The sequence below is a fragment of the Microcaecilia unicolor genome, chromosome 11 (genome assembly GCF_901765095.1).
Source record: "Microcaecilia unicolor chromosome 11, aMicUni1.1, whole genome shotgun sequence".
NCBI classification, from domain to species: domain Eukaryota; kingdom Metazoa; phylum Chordata; class Amphibia; order Gymnophiona; family Siphonopidae; genus Microcaecilia; species Microcaecilia unicolor.
The window spans coordinates 199,145,047-199,163,063 of NC_044041.1; the positions used below are offsets into that span (position 1 = coordinate 199,145,047).

At 45.2% G+C, this 18,017-nt stretch overlaps 1 protein-coding gene across 1 annotated transcript in view; it reads left to right on the top strand.

Moving 5' to 3' along the window:
- The window catches only part of LOC115481021 (ephrin type-A receptor 7-like), a 222,736-nt gene that overhangs the window by 177,908 nt on the left and 26,811 nt on the right, over positions 1–18,017 (top strand). The window contains exons 8-10 of the mRNA XM_030220005.1: positions 47–155; positions 7,203–7,258; positions 12,081–12,206. Coding sequence (XP_030075865.1) covers positions 47–155; positions 7,203–7,258; positions 12,081–12,206 — 291 coding nt within the window. The remainder of the gene's footprint in view (positions 1–46; positions 156–7,202; positions 7,259–12,080; positions 12,207–18,017) is intronic.

The window sequence follows — 18,017 nt, forward strand, 5'->3', positions numbered from 1 at the left end:
TGTATTGCATTAATAAGTGGGATCTCTCGCCTCTTTTGTTTTTCAGTGGCCGTGGCCTCTAGTGAACAGAATTCCATTGTCATTATCCTTGTCCTGTCCTTTGGCGGTATGATAGTCCTGCTTTCCATGGTGGTTGGTTTGATGATATGGAGAAGGTGAGAAGGTCGTTGAAGTTTTCCGTTTTTCCTTGTTCTCTCTATGCCACGTGCTCCTGGGACTGATGGTGAAGCACTTGTTACCTATCACTTGTGCCCAGAACTGATTGAGCCTGCAAAGAGGTGGGAAAATGTGGGATACAAATGCAATAAATAAAAAAATACCTTCCTCAGATGTAAGAGCTGAGCAGTATTCTGTTGAATTATGGATCCTCTGTGCTTAACCCAGGTCCTTTTTGAATTCTGCTGTGGTTTTTACTCCCACTAATCTGGAGACCATTCCATCCTACACCCTTTCCACGAAGGGTTGAATCGTGTTCTGTGTCATCAGGCGGGAGAAGCAGTGTTTGATGCTCTACTGCAAGTTGGGCTGCTGGGGGTGGGAACCCTTCTGACACAGCAATGTTGGGGTTAGTTGGAGGAGCCAGGAGTATTGAAAGCAGGGTCGTTCAGTGACCCACCTGACTTGAGAATTGGTAAGGGAATGCATGTTACCTGTATCAGAATACATTAAAGAGTTTTTAAGGGAAATGGGGACTTGATATACCCGCCTTTCTGAGGTTTTTGCAACTACATTCAAAGCGGTTTACATATATTCAGGTACTTATTTGTACTAGGGGGCAATGGCGGGTTTAAGTGACTTGCCCAGAGTCACAGGAGCTGCAGTGGGAATCGAACTCAGTTCCCCAGGATCAAAGTCCACTGCACTGACAACTATAGGCTACTCCTCCACTCCTTACTCTTGGGATTCCGGAATCTTGCTATTCTTTGGGGTTCTACATGGAATTTGCTACGGTGCGAGATTGTGCATGGAAGCTTGTTAATGGACTGATATACCGCCTTTCTGAGGTTTTTGCAACTACATTCAAAGCGGTTTACATATATTCAGGTACTTATTTGTACTAGGGGGCAATGGCGGGTTAAGTGACTTGCCCAGAGTCACAAGGAGCTGCAGTGGGAATCGAATTCAGTTCCCCAGGATCAAAGTCCACTGCACTGACCACTAGGCTACTCCTCCACTCCTTACTCTTTGGGATTCCGGAATCTTGCTATTCTTTGGGGATCTACATGGAATGTTGCTACTCAGATTCTGCATGGAATCTTGTCACTCTTTAGATTCCAGAATCTTGCTATTCTTTGGGGTTCTACATGGAATGGTGCTACTGTTCGAGATTGTGCATGGAATCTTTGTTATGGGACTTGATATACCGCCTTTCTGAGGTTTTTGCAACTACATTCAAAGCGGTTTACATATATTCAGGTACTTATTTTGTACCAGGGGCAATGGCGGGTTAAGTGACTTGCCCAGAGTCACAAGGAGCTGCAGTGGGAATCGAATTCAGTTCCCCAGGATCAAAGTCCACTGCACTGACCACTAGGCTACTCCTCCACTCCTTACTCTTTGGGATTCCGGAATCTTGCTATTCTTTGGGGATCTACATGGAATGTTGCTACTCAGATTCTGCATGGAATCTTGTCACTCTTTAGGATTCCAGAATCTTGCTATTCTTTGGGGTTCTACATGGAATGTTGCTACTGTTCGAGATTGTGCATGGAATCTTGTTAATGGGACTTGATATACCGCCTTTCTGAGGTTTTTGCAACTACATTGAAAGCAGTTTACATATATTCAGGTACTTATTTTGTACCAGGGGCAATGGAGGGTTAAGTGACTTGCCCAGAGTCACAAGGAGCTGCAGTGGGAATTGAATTCAGTTCCCCAGGATCAAAGTCCACTGCACTGACCACTAGGCTACTCCTCCACTCCTAAGACATCATAATGATGTCATTGTAATTCTCAAAGACTTGCATTGGATTTCGTTTACGCATAATCTGCATTGAACCTGGTGGTGGTTTCGGACTGTAAGAATAAGCGTAATGCAGTGAAGTGTTACGGTGTCAAAAATGGTGTAGGCCCTGCATGAGTACTCTTGACGGAAGAATGGAGAATTGGCTGTAGGGAAGAAGGTAGATCTGCAAAGGAGGCAGTGGTGTAGCGAGGGCGGCTGACACCCGGGGTGGGTCGCCACTGCGCACCCCCCCAAGGTGCAGCACGGTGCAGCCCCCCTTGGCGCGCACCCCCCCCTCGGAGCGCATTCTTACCACTGGCGCTCCGCCCTGAATGCACGTCGTCTCTGGGAGCTGCGTCGTCTCTACTGGTTCCTTGCTCTCTCTGCCCTGGTACAGGAAGTAACCTGTTCCAGGGCAGAGAGAGCAGTGAACCAGCGGAGCCGACACCCAGCCCCCCAGCGGCGTGCACCCGGGGCGGACCGCCGCACCGCCTCCCCTTCCTACGCCACTGAAAGGAGGTGATGAATGTGTGTGGTCTGCCCCAAAATCTCTATGGAATAAGACTTAGAGGCCTAATTCTCTATGTCCCCAGAGCAGTATTTCCCCAAGTCCGGTCCTGGAGTCCCCTGTGCCAGTCAGGTTTTCAGGATATTCAAATTGAATATGCATGAAAGAGATTTGCATATAATGGAGGCAGTGGATGCAAATCAAGTTCGTGCATGTTCATTGTGAATATCCTGAAAACCTGACTGGCAAGGGGTACTCCAGGACTGGACTTGAGAAACACCGTCCTAGAGGTGTAAGACAGATATTTAAATACCTCAAAAGTATTTTACATGCATGTAAAGCAGAATAAGAGGACATGATATGGGATTCAAAGGTGCCACATTCAGAACAAAAAATTATGGAATATTTCTTCATGGAAAGAGTATAGGATGGAATGGTCTCCAGATTGGAGATAGTGGGAGTAAAAACCTTAACAGAATTCAAAAAGGATCTGGGTTAAGCACTTTTCCAAAACTCAGTTCACTTTTTCTCAGTTTTGAGCTGTGGTGATTAGTTTCATTCCTCAAGGCAAGATTAATTTACTGTAGCTTATTCCTGTGCCCAAACTCATGGCCTTAGTGAATTCTGGCACAGGACTAAAGCTACGATTAACGAATCTTACCTTGATGAATGAAATTAATTGCATCGCTCAAAACTGACAAAAAGTGGATCGAGTGAGTTTTAGAAAAAGTGCTCTTCAATTTGGGTTTTAGATTGAATTACTAAACTTTCCCAAATCTCAGCTTAAGGTGAGCTGTATACTCAGGTAGGCCGGTCCCTGCTCGAGACAGCTTACAATCGACGCTTCTGTGGTCATAAGCATAATGGAAAATGAAGCGACTCGCCAGGTTCCCAAGGCGTATCAGTGGGAATTAGGAAAAAAAATAAGGGAAAAGAGATCAGCTGGAGTCTATGACTAGGATAAAAATTATACAGACTAGATAGACTTTACAGGACTTGTCTGTGGTCGTAGTCTGTTTGTATGATGAGCACTTCAGTTTTTCTTGACATCTGACATTTTCAAAATTGCTTCAGAGAAGGTATTTGTCTGCACTTACTTCAACTAATGGTATCTGTGGTTTATCGGCTGTGCTGTCCACCTTCATTAGAATCCACCATGCTTCTGTAACAGAAAGAACATTGGTTGCACGCACTTAAATGCAGTCGCCAGTATCGGACGCAGGATCTGAGTTCTAACAGCCATTGTGGTACACGATTATTGAAACATGACACATAAGTGATTTAAGAATCAGCCATGAAATCTGTGAAAAGCATTAGTTGAGGCATCTGGAAGTCCGAGGAATGGCTTTTAAGACTGGGCAGATGGGAGAGAGAATAGGGTCATGGTGAGGGAAGGGAGACAACCTTTTTATTCTGATAAGGTTGCTTGGGTCGGGATGGGGATGGGGGTAGAGGCTCTGAAGGGAGGGTTGGTAAGCAATGGAACAGCAAAACCATAGACCTGCTGTAACCGTGCTTAAATTTAGTAAGTCAAGTTAGGTGGCAGCACTGAAAACCAGAGACATTTTCTCTCGGCAATGAGCCCCTCGTAATTTAGGTACGCTTGTTTAGACTGCTCAGTGGAGGTTCACTCTTATCTTCGATGTAGCTATGTCCCTTAACAAGATCCCCTTTGAAAAACTGATATCATTCATTTATTGGTGTATAAAATTTGCAAAAAAAAGTCATCTCAACATTATAAACACACTTTTAAAGAAGTGATTGTATAGTGATTTTTCCCTTAGATTTTTATTGCTCAAGCCTATTTAAAATACGGTAAAAAAAATGCACGCATGCTTTTCTAAGCTTGAGGGTAGGTGGCAGTTGGACGGCTGAAGCTGCAGATTGAGGAATGAACCCCAGCCCAGCGCTGTTCTCACCAGACCTCTTAGGAAGACATGGAAATCAGGCTTTATGACCTCCAGTGCAATCTTGTTAAAGGGTACAGTGGCACTTTGTATTAACCCCACAGACGTTCGGATTAGGCTGCTGGCAAATATCATTCATTAAGAAGTAAGCTGGGGTCTTTTATTTTTTCAGAGTTCGATGTAGTAAATAATTTTGCATCAAGAAGAAGCAGCAGCGCTGAATACACTTATTAAGACAGACATCCGACGTGGCCATGTTTTTGCCCCACGGCTGCGTCAGGGGTTGCGAACTATTGGGGATGAAACCTCCTGCACTCCCCTAATAGTTATAAACCGGTGCAAATTCGCAAAGCAGTTCTTCTATCACAGAAGCAGATTCAGCACCTCACTAGCTGTATTTGACAGCACTGGATTCATCCCCAATAGTTTTCAACCCCCGACGCCGCCGTAGGGCGAAACGTGGCCGTGTTGGGTGTCTTGTCATAATAAATTTGTTCAGCGCTTCGTTCTTTTTGGTCCGCTTCTTTCTTTGCTGCTACGTTGGTTTGCAGGTCGGGCCAGGAGCTAATTTTTCCTGTTCCCTACGTGTCTGTCAAAAGCGCATTCTACTTGGTCTCAGATTAGTTTTTTAATCGCCATGAGTCTGTTCTTGCATATGAGTGATGCTGTAGTAGGCCCTGTTGATATACCAGATCATATGATCATTTGGATGGATCTGTATACATACCATATGTAATGAGTTTTTCTTGGTGGGCAGACTGGATGGGACCGTACAGGTCTTTATCTGCCGACATCTACTGTGTTACTATGTTATGTTATGTATGAGGAGAGCAGTTATGTAAGAAAACAGGCCCTTCTGTTATAACCAGGAATATTTGCGCAAGCACCATGCCAGCCTTAGAGCTGGGGTAATTGCTCGTGCCTTGATTGGGAGATAGATGCATAACTTGGCGGATTCTATACGTTTTGCAATTGTGTGTGTGCCCCGCCCATGCGACCTCACACCTGCAAATTTGTGTATTTACAGAAGAGCAGATAACTAGACTCTTTTTATGTAAATTCATATGTTTATATGCAAATGAATAAAATACAGCGATACCTCGGTTTTTGTCGATAATCCGTCTGAAAACAATCGGCGAAAACCGAGGCGGTTATTTCCATATGAATCAATGAGCAGGAGAACACGTGGGTCGCCCTTTGATTTCAAAAAATTAGCACAGCGAGGTCATGTGGGAACACCGACGAAATCCGAGACAAATTTTTCGCAGAAAAATCGACGAAAACCGAAACTGACGATAACCGAAGTCAACAAAAACCGAGGTATTAGTGTACTGGTATCTACATACTTATTGCCTCATTCTACAGAGCTTCTTTTGGAAGGACCTCCGAGATGTACAGCACCGAATCAGGGCAGCTCATTGTTACCATGTGTCAGGATGTCACATGTGAGGAACTGGGGTACATTAAGGCGGTGCTTCTTAACCCCCTCCTCAGGGCTCACGAGCCAGCCATGTTTTCAGGATATCCACAATGAATATCCATGAGATAGATTTGCATACAGAGGGAGGCAGTGTATGCAAATCTATCTCATGCATATTCAGTGTGGGTATCCTGAAACTTCTTTGTGCCGCAAGGACTGGGTTGAGAAGCACTGGATTAAGGGCTCCAGACCATCCCCGTTGTGGAGGTTGTTTTTTTTTTTTTTTTACCTCGTTATCAGTTAAATAACATCTTCTTTTGTGTTCCAGAAAATCTGAAAAATCTTTTAGTAATGGATACATTCATTTTTAAAATCCTTCCTCGAAAGCACTGAACTGTTAAATGTTATCCTTGCATGAGCTGCTCCTGCATTCAGTGCCTTGTTTAGTAGCTCTGAGCACCTACTGCTCACCACAGCTGGAGCTAAAATGTGGAGCCTTGCTGTGATCATTTTAGTGGGAGAAGGCAAGGAATTTAGGCCAGTAGTGTCTGCCTGCTCACTTGGGCTTCCAGCTTAACGGAGTGTGGTTTGGCGGGTTATGTACTGCGGGGCCTTCATTTAGAACTGTCAAAGGATTCTTTTCCTTCTCTCACAACTCCCTAACATAGACATCACATCAGGGGCGTAGCTACGTGGGGCCATGGGGGCCTGGGCCCCGTAGATTTGGCCCTGGACCCCCCTGCCGATGACCCTCTCGACTCCTGCCGCCAACCCGCCGTCGCCTACCTTTGCTGGCGGGGGACCCCAACCCCCGCCAGCCGAGGTCCTCTTCTTCCTTCGTTCTGTTTCTGACGTCCTGCACGTACAACATGCAGGACGTCAGACTCAGAACGAATGAAGAAGAGGACCTCGGCTGGTGGGGGTTGGGGACGTCCACCAGCAAAGGTAGCAGACAGCAACGGCGGGTTGACGGCGGGAGGGGGGACCGAGAGGGTCGTCGGGGGGGGGGGGGTCAAAGTTGTTATTGGTGGTGGCAGCAGTGGGGGGGGTGTCGGCAATGGCGGGAGGGGGGGTCGGTGGCGCCAGGGGGGCTAAAATGTGCTCCCTCACCTCGGGCTCTGAACACCCCCCTCCCGCTGGCTACGCCCCTGCATCACACGGACACTGAAAATGATATAGGGAATGTTTCAGTCAAATGCTCTTCTCTACTTCGACGTGTACAAAGCAGGCCCAGCTGCCCCTGGCATCCCCTTTAACCACAAGGGAACATTTTACTTTGGGATTCTGCTTGTCAACATTACACAAGATCCTAGCCCAGGAGGAGGAGGGCCAGTTCCCTGTGCCCCAGGGCAAGATGGCTCATAATATACCCATTTGATGGGATGGCCGGACACTTAAGGGTCATTTTGTTTCTCTTCCTAGACAATGCGGCTACAGCAAGGCCAGCCAGGACGGAGATGATGAGCTGTATTTCCACTGTAAGTAAGAGCTGAGCTGGGCCAAGCGCAATTTGTAATGAGTTACTTATGTTTAATAATGATGTGACTCTCCCTGCAATGTCATCTGATGATTGTCACAATGCAATAGTCTCCCTCGTTGAGTTGCTTCAAATAGTTGAATTGCTCTAATACTTCCATTTGAAATGTTGCCACTTTGTATTTTTTAAATATATATATATTTTTTTTCCCCTTTAAATTTATTTATTATTTTGCTTTGAGCGTTAGCTCAGCAAAAACAAGACACTCTGGAGAGAACAGACTTGACAGCTTCATAACCCGATGTCCGTCCATCCTTAAATGCGAGGCGCCAAGCAATCTAGAGAAAGGCTGAGGCGCCAGGGGAAGGCTGGATGCTCTTAGCTTTCTGGAGGGCTGCATGAATTATTCTGTCAGCATTTCACACACAGATAGGAGAGAGAGAGATGTTTTGTTTTCACAAGGCACCGCTGCATTAGCAAGCTGTGCTGATTTCACAGGTACTTCTCCTCAAAGGAAATTCAAACGTCAAAACTGATAAATTTATTTGATTTCTGGCACGTGCCACTTCAGCATGCCCCCCCCCCCCCCCCCTTCTGCTTTCTGAAGTATTTCAGAGGCGAGTCAGCCAGTTGGATCTTTAGCACGTTACATCCTGTTGGCCCAACACAAGCTGACTTCTGAAGGTTCAGACTAGCTCAGGTTTTCTTCATGTCCAGGGCAAAATTCTACCTAAATAAAGATCTTGGTGGTTTTCCAGCAGTGATGCTGCATCTCTTTGTCAGTAAATTAACCACCATCTGATTTGGCCGCTGCTGCCAAATCAAATGGGTTTAGGCTGCAACCATGGTAATATCTTTTGTAGAAATGTAATGTTAACTGCTGCCTCTATAAAGTACTTAGATAAAATACTAAAAGCATTCAGAAAATAATACCAGCAAAATATCTCGGTTACGTTTATTGCCTGCAAATGTTACAGCTAATTGTATTTGTTTCCATACACATATATTTGCCTATCGACACACTTCTGCGCAGTGTACAACATACCACACATAAGAAAACCAAACGTACAAATAGACAGTCATCAAAGAATATTAATTAAAAAAGCATAAACCCAAGTTGCCTGGACAGGAGAGTGTGATTCCTGGGTTCATAGGCGCCGACTCCGTGGGTGCTGTGGGTGCTCGCGCACCCCCAATATTTCGCCCACCGGAAGATCGTTCACCCACCGGAAGTTCGTTCCCTCCCTCCCTCCTCCCATCGAGTTCCAGGTCCGCCCCCTCCCTCCAAATTTTAAAAGTCATCTATCTTACCTCTTCGGGGTTAGGGCGGCAGCAACGGTAAAAAGCATGCAGGCTCGGCTCGGTGCTTAGTTGTTTTCCCTTATCTCTCTCTCAGCTCTGGTCCCACCCTTGCAGAAACAGGAAATGAGGGCGGGACCAGAGCTGAGAGAGAGAAGGGAAAACAACTAAGCACCGAGCCGAGCCTACATGCTTTTTACCGCTGCTGCCGCCCTAACCCCGACGAGGTAAGATAGATGACTTTTAAAATTCGGAGGGAGGGGGCCTGGAACTGGGAGGGAGGGAGGGGGGACCCTGGAACTGGGAGGGAGGGGGGCCCTGGAACTCGGAGGGGGAATGCACCACCTGTAAAAAAAAAAATAAAAAAATTCAGTACCCCCAATCATTTTGAAAAGTTGGCTCCTATGCCTGGGTTGCTGATGTGTAGATATTGCTCCCAATCTCAACAAAGTATTTTAACGCAGGTCACTGGTAAAATCGCTACAGATGAAAGCAGCGATTTGCCGAGTGTCTTGAAATTGTCCTGGTGGAGCCTGGTCGTGAGGATATGATTTCTGGGTCAAATGCAGAAGTAATCATTTCACATGTGAAAGGACGTCATAATGGAAGGCTGGAGGAAGAGAAACATTTCATATTTTCATTTTGACCTGGGAACCAACATTTCCTTATGGCCCAGATTGTGCTTAAAGGAAAATATGAAATGTTTTTATATTAAATACAATAAAACAGGAATCGGTCAGTGGTGTAGGGATTAGATCTGTAATTAATAACATTTAAACAACAAAGAGATACACAATATATCAGAAAATATTTTTTTGTTACATTTGTACCCCTCGCTTTCCCACCCATGGCAGGCTCAATGCGGCTTACATGGGGCAATGGAGGGTTAAGTGACTTGCCCAGAGTCACAAGGAGCTGCCTGTGCCTGAAGTGGGAATCCAACTCAGTTCCTCAGGACCAAAGTCCACCACCCTAACCACTAGGCCACTCCTCCACTAATCATGAATCATGACTTCTGTTTAGATTATTGATAAATATATTTTTTCTTGGTCTGTTTACGCTTTCCAAAAATGGTAGAACAAGAGGGCATGCGATGAAGCTGCAGTGTGGTAAATTTAAAACGAATCGGAGGAAATTTTTCTTCACTCAACGCGTAGTTAAACTCTGGAATTCGCTGCCAGAAAAGGTGGTTAAGGCCGTTAACTTAGCAGACTTCAAAAAAGGGTTGGACGGTTTCCTGTAGGAAGAAGCCATAGAATATTATTGAATGGATGAGGGAATGCAGTATTTCTAGGATGGGCGGGACAAATTGCTTGTTCTTTTGGCCGCTGTCGGTGACAGGGTGCTGGGCTGGATGGACCCTTGGTCTGTCCCAGCATGGCGATGCTTATGTACTTATATACAGTCTTTTGATATAATTTCAGGAAGAATGGAGGCAGATTTCAGGAGAAACACCAAGAAATAAGAGGGTGCATGGACCAGTATTCCAGGGGGGGTGGAGGGGACAAAAAGCAAGAGAGAGAGAGAAAGAGAGCAGGAATTCCTAAGAAAAGCACAGAGGGTCCTTCCCTGTGGGGTGAGAGAAGGGTAAAGCCCGGGATAAGCACCAAGGATCTGTAGTTTGAGTGGGGGGCAGCCTCTCTCATAGACACTGGTCTATAACCAAGTGCTCACTTCACCCTCTGAGTGCCCCCAAAATAGCTGGTTTTCAGTTTAGCGCTAACCAGTTAAGTGCCCCTGAAAATGACCAGTGATGTAACTGGCCGGGAGATGTTTCTACCCAGTTAAATTGCTTGGAATATGAACCCCTTTCTCGTCATACCTAAGTAGAAACTTTTCATGCATGCTCTGCACAGATGAGTTGACCGTCTTCCCCCTTATTAATCTTGGGCATTATAAGAAGTCATTTCACTGTACAACAGAAAATGCACCACACGCGTTCCTTATAATTGTATCTGTTCTCAACTAGTAATTGGTGTCCTCACTTCTGCTCTTTAAGCAGATTCCATCCCCCCACCCTATCTGATTCCCCTGTGGTAATCACATAGCCATAAGTATTACCCGAGTCGTTGAAAGTGTGGTGAAGATGGCACCACATCTTTGAAGACACATCTCTTCAACAAAGCCTACAAAGAGAACCCTTAACGACACAAAATCACCACACCAACCCACCCAGATATCAAAATATACCTCTTACACTACCCTATCTAACACCTTCTCTAATTCCTCATCCAATCTCTGCTTATTATTGATTGTATCTAAGATCCTGTCAAGACTATGTCATAACAACACTCTGTAAGCCACATTGAGCCTGCAAATAGGTGGGAAAATGTGGGATACAAATGCAGTAAATAATAATAATAATAATAATTTTGTGTGTCTTTTCTACTGTGACATCCACTGGTATTAAATGGCCACGTTTCACAAATGCCTTGTCTCATGCTTAGAAGGAAGAAAGGGCAGCAAATCTGTGAGACTCTGTGCCAGCAAATGATAAAGTGAGACGAGGTTTGTCATTGCACCCAGAACTCTTCCCACCATCTCTTCATGTCAACAGTAACAAACTGCATTAAGATGTGATGGCGCTCTGGATACCAGAGGTTTAAACAAGTTGTCATGTCCATTGTCCTTGTAAACCACTGCCAGTAGGTCTCAGATACATCCAGAGCAGCCAATCTCCAAGGACCAGTAATTCTCTCCTTGATTACAGTGTAATACAGTTAAAAACACCAGCACTGCAGAAACGGTGCTTGAACAAAAGGAGAAGCAAGAGGAGGTGGTATGGTTATCTGCCTTGCTGGAAGGGATATGATTTCTCCCAAGGATTCAGTGAGAGGAGACAGATGATGGCTTCACGTTCCCTCCCCTGGCTTTTGGTAAATAGCATGTAGGAGGACCCAGGGTTCTCTGTTCCCCTTCTGAAGTTGGGTGATCTGTGAAGTTGAAGAGCTCTGTTCTTCACTGGCTTGACTGATGTGCTTTCATTTGTCTTCAGTAGAGCGAGATCTAAAGACACTGAACAATCGTGACATGTGTGAATGTCTATGTAAAAGGGAAACCTGTCGGCATGGGCTGCCAGTTGTGCCTGCTTTGAAAAGCAGCAGCAAGGAAAGAGTGCAAATTAAGGACCACATCCCCCACCCACCACCCCCACCACCATTTCCTGCTTCTGTTTACACATTGTAGAAAGGATCCTTTCCTGCTCTGAGAATACAGAGGTCATTTTAGGATGCGTGCAAAGCTTTTACATATGTAAAGAGCAGCATTTACATATGTAAATGGCCAACACATGTAAATACATGTTTAGTGAGCCTTTTGTAAAATACCTGTCCCAACATGGAAGTTGCATTTCCCACATAAACGTCCTGTGCAAGACTTTGTTCCATGTCGTTGCTTTCAACAATGTGAAGGAGAGTTGGGTGTGACTTGTCTTCCTTACTCATTTTCTTTAGTCCCATAACTCAGAGCAGTCTCAAGGCCATCTTCACATGTTCATGTGCGTTCTTTCTCTCTCTCTTTCGTAGTTAAGATACCAACCAGACGGACCTACATTGATCCAGACACCTGTGAAGATCCCATGCAGGCTGTACATCTATTTGCCAAGGAGCTCGACATCTCCAGCATCAAAATTGAGAGAATCCTTGGAACAGGTATTACATAAACTGTCCTGCTGCGATCAAGCAAGATAGGAATAGAGGCAGAGAGTACCAGGGGGTGTTCAAAGCCTGTGAGAAGGGTTAGAGCAAATGGGTATGAACCCAACAGTAACTGAACAAGAAAAAATCCCACGGAGGACCAACAGGAAGTGCGAGAACTGGGAAATGAAGGGCAGCTGGACAAGCCACGGGTTCAACCAACCCACTTTATTCTTTGAACATGTAATGGAGACTCGACACGGCAACCGTGTTTTGGCACACAAGATGAGGTGGTCCTGTGGGTGCGATCAAGGGGAGTAAAACAATGCCAAGCACTCTTTAACTGGGCAATAAAGTCCTGAGGCAAAGCATCTTGTGTGCCGAAGCATGGTTGCCCTGTCGAGTCTCCATAGACGTTTGAAGAATAAAGTTGAACCAGTGGCCTGTCCAGCTGTCCTTCATTTTCCAGTTTTCACACTTCCTTAGAGCAAATGCGTAACATTTAAACTCCACAGGTTTAAGTGCCAGTTCTGGCATTTAAATACAAGTACAAATCAACTTACGTCACCAGCTTTACGTATATAGGCACCCAATTATGGAATGCTCTACCCAAACAAGTAAAATCTACCCAGAACTACCTAAATCTCCGAAAATTATTGAAATCCGTATTGTTTGAGAAGGCATATTCCCCAGGTTTAACCTAACTTGAATTAACTATTACTATAAATTCAGATCCAAGGACAATAATTACCTGTTTATTATCACTTGCCTTTTTGATGTTTAATTGTTATTTTGTATCTTATTCTCAATTTGAATAATTGTTTTTCTTGGACTGTAGCTTGCACTACAGACTTTGTAAGCCACTTTGAGCCTGCGATCAGTGGGAAAATGTGGGATATAAATGTAATAATCAAACCTATAAATGGCAAGTGACCGACTCACCTGCAAATGCGCAGTAGAGACTTCCCTCTCTGTCCCGCCCCCGTGTCAAGACGTGATGACGGGGGAAGGGGGGCGGGACAGAGAGGGAAACTGCGCTGAAGGGAGGGAGGGAACCGCTGACGTCGCTACCGCTCCCCCCCCCAAGGTAGCCGCTACCGCCCCCCCACCCCCGGAGTCGCCACCACCCCCCCTTCACCCGGCCCGTGCCCTCTCTTCGTTATTCAACTTACAGCAGCGCCGAAACAGCAGCAACCAGCTCAGCTTCAGCTCCCGTCGGCCTTCCTTCCCTGCCTGTGCCCCGCCCTCGCCGACGTGACGTCACACGAGGGCGAGGCACAGGCAGTGAAGGAAGGCCAACGGGAGCTGCTGCTTGCTGCTGTTTTGCCGCTGCTGTAAGTTGAATAACGAAGAGAGGGCCCGGGCCGGGTGGAGGGATGGCGGCAACTCCGGGGGTGGGGGTGGGGGGGGAGTACCTCTGCTATACAGATGCAGGGAAATTCTATGCATTTATTTATTTAATTTATTTGATACTTGTATCCCGCATTATTCGAATGCAATTATTCAGCTCTATGTGGCTTAAAGAAGTAATAAACAGTAGAAGTTAATGTACACTACACATTATGAAAACACACGTTTTTGGCACAGTAAAGCATTCTAACAGATGCCTTACATGCCTATTTCAAGAATAGCGCCTAAGTGTTTCTGTAGGTTCTGCAAAAGGGGGTGGGACATTAGCTTAAAATGTGCTCAGTGTTGTAGAATAGTGAAGATCTGTGGCCAACTTTTATGCCAGTATTGATACCTGGTTTTCGTTGGTGTAAATCCTCGCGCCCAAAGTTAAGCGCGGATCCCGGCACGACGCACCCTTCTATGAAGGGCACCAATCCTGGAATGCCTGTTCTAGAATACACCGTTTTGAATGCCCTTTACCGAATCCAACCCGTAACAATGATAGTCGGATAACTCTCTTGAGTAAAGTTTCTGTCCTAACTTTATCTGGATCGTTATTTGGGTGGTAGTCTGAATAGCACCAGTAACGGGATGCGTTCCTACTCCTCCCACACATCACCCCTGCCCTATCCAGATTAGAGCTCAGGCAGTTAGAAACATAGAAACATGATGGCTGATAAGAGCCAAATGACCCATCCAATCTGCCCATCCTCAGTAACCACTAACTCTTCCTTTTCCTAAGGTATCCCACATGCTTGTCCCATGCTTTCTTAAATTCTGACACAGTCCTTGTCTCCACCATGCATCTATCACCCTTTCCGTAAATTAATACTTTCTTAGATTCCCCCATAAGCCTATTTCCTCTTAACTTCATCGTATACCCCCTCATTACAGAGTTTCCCTTCATTTGAAAAAGGCTCAGCTCCTGTACATTAACGCTACTGAGAGGTATTTGGTGAAGATATCCAGTGGCATTATCTGTACAAAGTCACTGAACACTGAGGGACAGCCGGGGGGTAAACAATTTACCTGGATAACAACCGCTGTTATGCGGATAAATGTCATTGAATATGGGACCCAAAGCGTAGTTGTCCTTGAGGAATGCGGCCAGATAAGACCTAAATCAGAGGAGGTGTAGCAGACTAATTGCCATCGTTCTAATAATAAAAACAACACAGATCTCTGAAGACCCTACTCCACTCAACCAAACTGCAGGCAGTGGGAGATGGTTTGTTTCTACCTGCCCAAGGTATCCACATCTGCTCTCCTGGTCAGGCAGGGATTGTGTTGAAAAGGAACAACCCCTCTGAACTGTAGCACTGCTTCAAACAAAACTATGAGATATGTCAGAACTAAAGATAAGAAAAGAGAGCATATGGGATAATTCTTCACCCTCCAAGCAACACAGTGAAAGGACCACCACCACCCCGGTATATTCTGCCTCCATGTTGAATACTGAAAGACGCTTTTTAAAATTCCATATTTGCAGATTGCCCTGTTACCAAATGGCACGTAAACGTGAACAAAGTGTTATTATATTTTTCCATTATTGACTGAACTGAGTCAACAGGAAAGTAAAAGCGACTCAAACCAAAGACTGGATCTTGTAAGAAAAACGGACAGCCAGTTTCTAAATGCACAGATGACCCCAGCGAGATGCAGAGGGGCAGGAAACCAAAACCAACTGGAGAAACCTGCTAATGCCACATGATTGGTAATGCTGATGATAACAGTGGCCATCTCCAGCCAGAGAGTGAAGGGCATAGGAAATCCCTAAGGGTAGGCGTGAATAAATCCCAAGTGTGATTTCCTTGGATCATCTTTAGATTTTTTTCCCAGCATTTGGTTAATCTGATAGATTTTTCCAGTGTTTCGCGAATTGGGCAGCAAACCCCTTTTAAAGAAAATCACAGATTCATACTCGCGATCAAGAGTTTTTGCACCCATCTGATACATGGAACAGTGTTTTGGTGCATTTTGTGTTCAAAAGTAAATCAGCAAAGCCTGTGGACAGAGAATGCGCCTATCTAAAACTGGGAAGCGTTGAATGAAAATGTAAGGTCATCTTCCTTCTAGGGGTAGAGGAGCAGCCTAGTGGTTAGTGCAGCGGACTCTGATTCTAGGGAACTGGGTTTGATTCCCACTGCAGCTCCTTGTGACTCTGGGCAAGTCACTTAACCCTCCATTGCCCCTGGTACAAAATAAGTACCTGAATATATGTAAACCGCTTTGAATGTAGTTGCAAAAGCCTCAGAAAAGCGGTATATCAAGTCCCATTTCTATAGATATCTTTGACATGTTATTTTTGGTGTGATAACATGGTACTCTATCATCTTTATGCTTAAAGAAGGGAAAAGTGAAAACTCCCCCCCCCCCCCCTAAAGTTGCCAGTCGTGATTCTAAAGCGGGGGGGGGGGGGGGGGTTTCAACCCGGTCCACAGGACACAATTAGCCAGTCAGGTTTTCAGGATATCCACAATGAATATGCATGAGATAAATTTGCTTGTTACTACCGTCATTCTATGCAAATCTATTTCATGCATACTCATTGTAGGTATGCTGAAAACCTGACTGGCTAGGAGTGTTCCGAGGACTGTGTCGAGAATCCCTGTTCTGACGTGTGGAACGCGGAAGAATCAGTCAATCCGAAGCCTGCACAAAGTTATTTTCAAGGCTGGGATTGTTAAAACCTTCCACAGTTGACTATCGTAAAACACCTCGGAAGATAGCAGAAGAAGAGTGGGTGCATTTAAAGGTCATTTTACTGACCCTGGTATCACGGTGGTGTTTTTTTTAATACATAGATTTTCTCTTGATAGAAAAATAGAATGAATTTGTGGGGAGAACCTACTTCAGATATTGATTTAATTAACACATGCCTCATTGAAATTATTCATTTTCCAAGGAGAGAGAAGGTATGTATAATAATTGTAATGATTTGTCATATGTATTACAAATATTGGAAAGTTAATGGATTAGAATGGCCCATCCAGAGGCACACTTTATTAATATCCAAGCTAGGAATTAGCTTCCGTGGCTGGCTCAACCTTGTTTTGTTCTTTAGAATATGTATGTGGGGAGATGGGGTTAGGGATGGGCCCGGGGACTGACCTAAAACTTAACTGGAGAGCGGCAAAACTCAGCCACTCATCAGATAACATCTGTTTTAGTCAGGACAATGAAATAGCAAGCACCAGTCACTCCAGAAGTATATTTAACAGGGCTGTTTACACACATAGCACCGCTGAATAGACAGATAAAATGCAGTGGCTGGTGCTTCTGAAAATTGGGCCGGTTACACCCTTGTGCATGGTCATTTGTATTGCACTGGTGTTACAATGTTGATCATAAAGATGCCCCACTGTTTAAGAGCTTTCAGACCATGCAACTTGCTTCTAACATAGTCTGTGATGGCAAATAAAGACCTGAACGGTCCATCCAGTCTGCCCAACAAGATAAACTCATTTTACATGGCATGTGATACTTTATACCCGAGTTTGATTTGTCCTTGTCATTCTCAGGGCACAGACAGTAGAAGTCTGCCCAGCACTGTTCTTGTACTAAGTTCTGAAGCGAACGTTGAAGCCCCTTAACATTTACACTCCAGCCCATCCTTATCAAGTCACAATCAGGGCACAGACCGTAGAAGTCTGCCCAGCACTGGTCTGAAGATTCTGGAATCCTAAAGAGTTACAAGATTCTGGAATCCCAATTGGTAGCAACATTCCATGTAGAACCCCAAAGAGTAACATTGTAAATGACAGCAGATAAAGACCTTATGGTCCATCAAGTCTGCCCAACAAGATAAACTCATTTCACATGGCATGTGATAACTTTATACCCAAGTTTGATTTGTCCTTGCTATTCTCAGGGCACAAACCGGTGAAGTCTGCCCAGCACTCTTCTTGTATTAAAAGTTCTGAAGCTAACATCGAAGCCCCTTAAAATTTACACTCCAGCCCATCCATATCTATTCAGTCATGATCAGGGCAAAGACTGTAGAAGTCTGCCCAGCACTGGTTTTGCTTCCCAATTACCGGCGTTGCCACCCAATCTCCACTAAGAATCTGTGGATCCATTCCTTCTAAACAGGAGTCCTTTGTGTTTATCCCACTCGTGTTTGATTTCCGTTACCATTTTCATCTCCACCACCTCCTACAGGAGGGCGTTCCATGTATCCACCACCCTCTTCTGAGTTTGGGAGGACTGAGTAAGGATGGTGTGAGTTGGCTCACCCATGAGCTGAAAGGTTCTGAGAATGGCAGAGGTAGAATATTCAGAGGGGTTTAAGGGGGCAGGAGAGGCCTGTTGCCAGCTGAAACCCTACTCAGTGGGCCAAGAGGGGGATAGTCAGCAGCACTTATCCAGGGCAGGGCTATTAAATTCCCCCTTTGACCCCCACAGCACTGTCCAGTTAGTGGCAGGGTAGTCTTT